This window comes from Elephantulus edwardii, unplaced genomic scaffold (genome assembly GCF_000299155.1).
Source record: "Elephantulus edwardii isolate Elephantulus edwardi_28Jun2011 unplaced genomic scaffold, EleEdw1.0 scaffold00032, whole genome shotgun sequence".
In the NCBI taxonomy this organism is placed as follows: domain Eukaryota; kingdom Metazoa; phylum Chordata; class Mammalia; order Macroscelidea; family Macroscelididae; genus Elephantulus; species Elephantulus edwardii.
Genome location: NW_006399782.1, coordinates 11,281,816 through 11,290,808, shown reverse-complemented (window position 1 = coordinate 11,290,808; position 8,993 = coordinate 11,281,816). Strand labels below are relative to the sequence as shown.

The 8,993-nt window shown below is 45.1% G+C and overlaps 1 protein-coding gene across 1 annotated transcript in view; it reads right to left on the bottom strand.

Moving 5' to 3' along the window:
* FSTL1 (follistatin-like 1) overlaps nt 1-8,295 on the bottom strand; it is a 24,339-nt gene extending 16,044 nt beyond the window's left edge. The window contains exons 1-5 of the mRNA XM_006884251.1: nt 8,225-8,295; nt 5,074-5,075; nt 4,762-4,815; nt 3,930-3,962; nt 2,379-2,509 (exon numbers count right to left, since the gene is read on the bottom strand). Coding sequence (XP_006884313.1) covers nt 2,379-2,509; nt 3,930-3,962; nt 4,762-4,815; nt 5,074-5,075; nt 8,225-8,295 — 291 coding nt within the window. The remainder of the gene's footprint in view (nt 1-2,378; nt 2,510-3,929; nt 3,963-4,761; nt 4,816-5,073; nt 5,076-8,224) is intronic.
* Nucleotides 8,296-8,993: the final 698 nt, after the last annotated feature.

The following is an 8,993-nucleotide window of genomic DNA, read 5'->3' as shown; positions in this document are numbered from 1 at the left end:
ATATATATCTGTATTTCCCAGCTCCACATGTGAGACAACACTTTTCCTTCTGTCATTGTTAGACTGAGAAAAGGCAGAAAGATGTAACATGAGACTCACGAGGAGCTTGGGACTTTTACTACTGTTTCTTTCAAGACAGTTCAGATGGAATAAGCTAAGCCAGGCTAAGCCCTACTCACAAAACAGTGAGGGCAATGGGAGAATGGGACCAGGTAAAAGAGAAAAAAAGGAAGAAGGCTGGCTATGGTGCCAGTCACCTGGACATCAGGATTCTGTTACCAGAAGTGTGTGTGAGAGAGAGAGAAAGAGAGAGTAAGTAAGAGAGCGAGAGAGCTATGAAGCACTGGTATCTGGTATCTTCTTTATCCTGTCATACATTTATCTAAGAAATAGTGACTCAGTGACCGGGGTGAAAGTCTCTAAATTTGATTGCTTATTTTCTAGCTTATTTTGGTATAAGAAACATATTATTGGAACAGAAAATATCACTGACTCAGAAACAGCATGTGAGACACATGATGCCTCACCAGACAGATGCTGAACATGGGAGAAGGCTTCCTTTGAAGATAGCATTACACAGGACTTCGATAAACATCAGAGGAGAAAGTGAAACTCCCTATTTTCTCCTGGAAGACAGTGCCAGGGAGTCTGGGCGTGTAAGCCTGGTGGTGTTCACTGTGAACAAGCTTTCTGTTTTGGGAGTGAACGCTCTAGGGAAAAGCTACTTTCTCAAGAGGCCTTGCAGTTTTCTGCTGGGAGCCTGTTAGAAGAAATAACTGTGAGAAGAGGCGTCAGTGTGGGACAGGAGAGTGTGGAGAATGGGATCTAATAGCAGGTTTCAGTTATGCCCGCAGCAGGAGGCCACCAAAGGGCCACTATGCACAGTTATCAAGCCCCCAGTGCTCAGCTGGAGACAGTGCCCTGGGTCCCAGGAGCTTCTAGGCTCTAAACACTGTGGTAAAATCATTCTAAGTATTATTTTTACTCCTGTCTCTGCAATATGATGTTTTTTGTTGTTGTTGTTGTTGAAAGGGGAACTCTCCCACCAAAAGACTCTGTAGAGTGACTATGATGGAGACAGAGAATAAAGAGCTTTCCCTTCACCATGGACATCCAACAAATTCAGACTCCTGCAATGCCAGGCCTCAGGACAGGGGAGAAATTGCCATCTAAAAACAGCACAAAGTCTCAGCTTACCAAATATCCCATTTTAGCTCAACCTAGGATTTCTCCATTCATGGGTCCATAATGACTGCCAGAAAGGTAAGTCCATTAACCGGATTGGTACTGACCATATGTGATGGCCTCTGATCCACCCAGATGCCCCTCGGGAGTTGCTCCAAAGCCTGGCTGTGTCGCCTGTGGGACATCAACCTAAGGATCTGTGCCTTAAGTGAAGGGGGCTTTGTGTTTGTGGGAACATGTGTGTTATGTGTGTCTGCAGGATGCATCTCCACGTGGTATTGTAAGTCTCTGCATGTGGTATGTGTTACCTGTATCTCTATGTGAGTGTGCATCTCTCTCTCTGTGTGGCACGTATACGTGCCTGTGTATCTCTGTGGATGCGTTTCTCTAAACAGCGTATGTGTTTTAGTAAATGGTGTGTGTGCTTGTCTCTGCTATGTGATGTGCATGTCTGTGGGCTCATGCTTCTGTCAGTGGTACAGCCTATGTCTGCTGTGTATCTACAAGTGTGTGCTTGTCAACAGGCTGGGGGGAGCATGCTTCGTGGCCTCTTCCAACAACTGTCTCAAACACTTTGCAAGGTCTCATGCCATGGTGTCCCCAACCACTGCTAAATCATATCTGCTCCTTCATTTTCCTTCTAGAAGTAGAATCTTTCCTTCTCCAGTTGGAACAATCTGTCTCTTCAACAAAATAGGATGGAAGCAGCCATCACTCAGTTCATGAAGAATCTCTTGGCCTGTGAAATGCCAGTCCATTCACTGACTCTTCTCAGGTGAAGGGGAGCCCTGCAGGTAACTGATGGTCACTCTAATGACTTAAAAGAAATGACACACTGGGTGGAAAACAGGGGCGTGGGACTGGGTGAGAGCTGAGGTATTCTGTACTGGCAGCCAGTCTGAGAGGGCACAAGACAGGTGGGAGGTTGGAGCCTGAGCCCTATGTCCTACTGACAAGCTGACCAAGACCTTTGTAGTGTTTGATCAAACGGTCTGACTACTGGACTCTCACTGACCCAGATGCTCAGAAGACAACTTTCACCTCATCACAGAACAATCGATGATAAGCAAACACTCCAGGGACTCCACGTTTATTTGTATTTCCTCTTGGCCTGGGAAGAGGTGAGCAGGCCGTGGGAGGAGGAAGTCTCCCATTTTCTAGGGCTCAACAGTCTTGAGGCTCACTCTGCTTACCTTAAAGTACTTGTCTAGGATTTCACTGTAATTGCTGCCTTTGGAGAACCAGCCATCAGGAATGATCTCAGCTTCCAGCCACTGGATGAGGCGACGCCGGAGCTCATCACGGTTAGACTGGTAGCAAACAACTACAGGAAAGAGAGGAAAGAGAGGTGAGGGAAGGGACCCCACATCACTAATTACTGACTGAACGGGGGGCTCCGTGCTGGCCAGGGCTCTGCATCCATCACCTCACTGCCTCCTCACCACACTCCAGGGAGACACCATGTTCACAGACATGGGGCAAAGGGGCAAACCCTGGGTACACAACTGCAAAGTGGAGAAGCCAGGATTCAAGCTCACATCCCCACAAAATTCATGAAAACTGTAGCAAGGTTATGTTGACTGGGTGAGAAAAGAGTAGAGAAGACACATAAAGGACATTTTCATTAACTCGGGAAACTGGGAAAGAAAAACCAATCAACGAAACAGCTGTCTCGCCTCAAAGATAAGCTGAAATAATACATGACTAAATGAGATCATTCCAATTCCAGATGCCACTGGATTTCTGATGCTCTACATATAGCTTTTCCCTTTCTCACCAGTTGGGCCTATCACAATTTTCTCCCCCACAAAAGTTGACACCACCTACACCATCTTTTAAAGCATGCTCTGGGCAGGGATGTGAGCCACAGTGAAAACACAGACTGGGTTGATAGGAGGGTGGATGGGACAGGAAGGGAAGGAATGACGTGGGAAAAGGGAATTTCTGGAAGACAACACATGCTGGTATGCAAAATGGCCCTGGGCCAGGAGAATGGGAATCTGAGAACGCTTTCCTTCTTTCTTCCTTTCTAACCGTGGACTTGGGAAAATTCCATTTCTCCAACTATAACTGCAATAACATGTGCCTCATAAAGTGTTGTGAGGACCTGAGGTAAAAGTACATGTTAAAAACTGCAAACTCACTGACATTGAGTTGGAACTGACTCACAGCTGACTCTACTGGGTTTTTAGAGGTTGTAAATCACATAGGAGGAGACTGTCCATCTTTCTCCAGAGGAGCAGCTTGGTAGATCTGAAATGCAAATCTTAGGGCTGGCAGTGCAACTCTCTGTCCACTAAGCCACCAGAGCTCCCGACATACTAAAGGAGTCTGTAATTATAAACGATGGTGAAATGGTCATAATGGACATGAAAGAGTCTTACTGGTATTTACAGGTGTCCCTTTTCTAAAAGGTCTGTGCCTCCGCATTCCACCAGCCCAGGACCTCAGTGTGCCTCACAAGGGGATGAAGAGCTCGGCAGCTCTCCTGCCCTCAAAGCCCAATCACCACTCGGCAAAAATGGAGCCCACACCCAACAATCTGACCCAACGAGCTGCTTCAATTGGAAGCAGACCAAAGAAACGCTTTTCTGAACTGAGTAGGGGAGTGACTAGTTTAGGGTCACAAGTTCTGACACAAAAATGGCCTGGTGAACTCTGGCCAGGTTTGTGGAACACGACATTGCATTATGGAAAGAATTTCCTCTCTGTGATGCTCATTACTGGGCAAACAGGGCACTCACCTGGGCTGGCAGATGGACTTACGTGCTTCTTCTCTGCAAGAAAAAAGAAGGCAGGTAACTCAAAGTGAAGAGAGAAATCTCCGAGTATGACTAGAATTAAAACTGCCCCACATTAAGGCAGTGAGGAGCTGTAATCTTTTCATATTGTGTCCTGAAGTCATCTCCTCTGCCAGGGCTTCAGTATGGGTGAGGATCTTTCATTTCGTGCTTTGACAGTGTACGGTACATTTCCTTCCCTGTGGGGCTGAAGAATGACCACTGAGACTTTTAAATCCTTAAATACAATCACTATGGACAGAAGAGCAGAGGGAGACCAAGTCTAGAGGTAAAGCTACTTGTTTCTCTAGGAAAGTTCAAGGTTGAGTAGGGGTGGGCAGGGCTTGAGCACAGCAGCGGGCTGTGCCTAATTAGAAACATTAGCTCATAGAAAGGCAAGACCTCTTCCTTTTCAAAAGAGAACACATAATACTACGGGGACTAGGAGGTATCCAAATTTTCAGAGGGTAAGCAAGGCAAAAATCACATATTTTCTGAAAAGGTGCAGAATTCTTTTTGGACTCGTTATGGTTGAAGTGGTTTCCTGTTGTACTACCCAACTGCAGATGGTTCTGCAAGCTTCGTTGGGGTCTGACTGCTGGAAGCCCTGAGCAGAGGCCCGAATCACCCAAGGCTAATCCAGCAGGTTCACAACACCCGAAGAATGCATTTCCAAGCACCAGGGTTGTTACTGTGGCTTTGGCCAGCTGTGGTCAGGGAGGAAAGGATGCCAGGAAGTCCAGTGGCTCCTTGGCTCCCCTGGCTGGGTGTGACGGCGGCAGGGGACACACCTTACCTTTGCAGTGCCCATCGTAATTGACCTGAATTTTGGATCCAGTGAGGCAGGCATCTCGATGCAGCTCGCAGTGGTTGAGGTAGGTCTTGCCATTACTGCCACACACAGGCCTCTTGTGAGGTTTGCATTGCTGAAACAGACCCCACAGAGGATGTTCATGCCATGCAGCCACGGATGTTGGCACACATGCGTGCACTCAAACATGAGAATCATTTGTGAGGCAATGTCCCACCAGCAGAGACAGAGTCCTTGTGTCCTTCCCAGCAGGGCACAGGGAGCTTTAGCATTGACCATCAATGACCTACCCCTCACTGCTGGAGATACCCCATCACCTCTGAGTCCCTGTGCCTCTCTCTGTCTATCTAGTCCAAGGCCATCTCTTCTATTCTGTGAAGAAATAGACTCTTTCACCAATCTCACATTAATAGGAAGGGTATTTAATTGGGAGTCGGGTATATGTATTCTCTAATACTTTAGTCACTTTGAAAAAAAATCACTCAATATTTTCAGATGACCTGGGCCAATGGGCAGCACCATGACAGAGAAGAGACTGAGACTATTAACAAATTTCAGCTTACTCAGTTCCACAATCAACACTCTTGGCACCAGAAGTCAAAAAATCAAATTGTATTGGGAAAGTCTGCTGTCAAGGACCTCTCCAGAGTGCTAACAAGCAACAATGTCAGTCTAGACACCAACGTGCACCTGATCCAGGCCATGGTCTTTGCAATTACTTGCAGAAAGCTAGACAGTGAGTAAGGATGACAGAAGCCTTTGAGCTGTGATGCTGGAGAAGAGTACTGAACCATGGATCGCCAAAAGAACAAAGAGCTCTGTCCTGGAGAGGGTGAAGCCAAGCTGTTTCTTGGAGACAAGGATTCTGAAGTGCCTTCTTACATCCTATGGGCACGTAGCAAAAAAGGATCAGTCCTTGGAGAAGAACACCGTGCTTGGGAGGTTAGAGGGACAATGAAAGTGAGAAAGACCTCAGCTGAGATGGATTGACACAATAACTGAGATAACGGGGGTAGGTGTGTCAGACAGTGAGACGGGGTCAGGATGGCGGGGTTCACTGTACATAGGGTCACTATGAGTCACAGGTGACTCAATGGCACATAACAACAACAAAAACAAGTTCCTTTAAAATTCTAATGTTCTATGACATGAAACAGCTCGAGCTGAGAACTGACAATGAGAAGAAATTAGAAGAGAGGAAAATGCATACCCCCAAGTCCCTCCCTGTCAATTCTTCTGGGGTCTAACTCTAAGGATCTTTGCTCTCCTGCTTTGTTTCACACTTGGGGGCTGTTTTGTTTCCTTCCTCATCTCACAGCTCCTGTTGTAAGGTAGCGACGAGGAGCAGAAAGCCAGGTTTTGTGAAACAGTACAAAGACTCACTATGAGGAGAAAAATGGAATAAAGTTCACATGGCAGCGAGGCTCTGCTTCAGCAACTTCAAGTGCCAAGGACACAGGCCAGCTCAGTTCATTCAGACTTTCGTTGTTTCTAAAGAGGACAAGGGGCAGCAAGCAGCGCAGATCTAAGAATGAAGAGGGCAAAACTAGGATGAGCGGATGTAGAGAGTGAAAAGAAACACAGCACACTGAATTGAAAGGGATCCCTAGTCCATTCTCTCCAACTTACTGAGAATAACAAAACCTAGAACTTCAAATCATCCATTTAGCCAACAGTCATTACTGAGTGTCGACTACATGCTGAGCAAACCAAACATGGTTTCTGTCTTCTTGGCATGCAATGGAACGGATGTGCTCAAAATCACATTTGACGTGACAAAGCAGACACTACACACTAGGTATCCAGGTAATCAGCTGACATTTTTCATTTGATATTGTACAGTGGACAAACCTCTAGGTCAGTAAGTTAATAGCCCACACTCACCTCCAGTGAGCAGTGCCTGGGGCAAACAGATCCCCAATCCCAAAAGATCTGGGGTTCATGTTTCTGAGTTGGAAGAATCCTTTCTGGGACAATGGATCAAGCTCCTTAATCTGGAGACTAAGGGTAAACATATTTACTTGCAAAAACACAAATAAATTTCCAGGCTGTATTAAAAAGGTGAGGAGGGGCAAGTCCATATAACTTGGGTAACTACGCTCTTCTGAGGGAGCTCAAATGGCAAGAAGCAGTGCTGCAATCTCTAAGGCACGTAGTTTGAGGCCACCTGCTGCTCCACGGGAGAAGAATGGGCAGTCTCCTCCCATGTGATTACCTGCCTCTGAAAACCCACCAGAGGGTCAGCTAAGGGTCAGTTCCAAGTCTATGGTACACAACAACAATATGCTCGTCTGAGGAATGAGAACTTATCTAAATCCTATCTATAAAAGAGGCAAATAAGGCATTTCTTAAAAGCTCACTTTTCAAGTTTCATTCAAACAAAAAAATCAAGCCATCAATAACTCATAAGGCCTGCAATCCATTAATTAATTTAGCAAGCCCATCTGGGATAATCTACCCTAGAAAAGTACAGGCAGCAGCATGCAAGGATCTTGCCCAAGGTTGTCACTGTTTATAATGCTTTAAAACAACACAACAAAAAGCACACCAATCACACTACAAACTAAGTGTTCATCTTTAGGAAAACAGTGGATTAAATCCAACTTTTTCCTATCACAGCTGGTAAAAAAAGAATGAACTAGAATTACATGTTATGACATAAGTTTGTCGACAATACATGCAAGTTACTATTATCTCACATGGCTCCTGTTATTGTATAAATGAGGAGGAAATTCTACGTGTTCATCTTTTTGTTAGGGGCTGTGACTCACCTCGACCCTGTTTACCAAAACCTGCCCAATCCTGCATCACCCTCACAATCTCTGCTGTACATAAGCCGGTTGCTGCAGCCACTCTCTTAATCCACCTTGTTAATATTAGTGTAGGAAAAAAATATGTAGCACAACATCCTAAACTGTTAACACTGGCCATCTCAGACTAACAAGATGAGAGTAATACTGGGAAGAAGTATCAATTTTATTCATACAAATGCCCGTACTCCTTGACTTATATAAAGCATTGTTAGTTTAATAATTTAAAAAAAAAAATTCAAAAGCTAAACTTTCCTCTATTCACAAGTGATTTTTTAAAAAATTTTAATAATTTTAATGAACATTTACAGAGATTTTGGATTTCTATTCTTTTTCTTTTTTTTTAAAAAAAACAACAAAAACCCTGGGTTAGAAATGACACATCTTGGCGAGCTCTGGTGGCCTAGTGGCAAGAAGCTGCACTGCAATACCAGAGGTCTGTGGTTCGAATCCACCAGATGCTCTGCTGGAAAAGGAGGGACAATCTCCTCCTGTACCAGTCAGATCCAATTTGACCGTACACACACAAGAAAATAAAAATAAAAGACACCTCTTTCAGACAAAACCATACATGTACAGTGATGACAAAATTTTGGCACTGCCTCTCAGGGGCCTCTGCTCTCGACTCCTGAACTTACCTCAATGCAGAGGCAGGTGGGCTCTCCCTTCTCAGTGACCGCACACTCCCGGCCGGCTCCACAAAATACATTGGCACAGATCTTGGATTTGCTCCTTAGCTCTTCCTGAAACAGAGTCATAAAGGAATTACATTACTAAGACGAACCCATTAGCCAGTCATGACTTGCCATTGTTCTCAAGTCAGAGCTCACAGTGTTGAAGGGTCCTCAATGGCCATACTCCCCCAGCACTGCTTACTGCCCAGCATGCTCACTCCCCAACACCTACCCAGCCCTGGCTCAAGTCATTCTGACTCATCAAGATTGTTTCTTGTAGAGTAACAGTTCTGCTTTGCTTCTTTCCTTCTTTAATGAAGTTGCAGGAAGGAAAGGCGGTACACAGTAAGGGGTTAATTACATTCTGATGGCTTCGTAGTAAAGCGTTGCCCTGCTAACTCAGAGGCACATGGCTTGAAACCAGAAGTTTCTCCATAGGAGAAAGATGAGCAATCTTCTGTGCGATTTACAGCTTCTGAAAACCCACTGGTGGGTCAGCTAGGCGTTCTAACTCTGGTACGCAACAAAAACAATTATATTGATACTATAAGACAAAATGTCCATTAATGACACCTTGCTTGCTGAAGCCTTTGCTTCAATATAGATTGACACTCAACATCAAGAAGACAAAGATTCTCACTACAGTGCCAATTGGCAGTACCATGATAGATGGAGAAGAGATTTTGGTTGTTAATAACTTCAGCTTTCTCAGCTCCACAATCAACACTCTTGG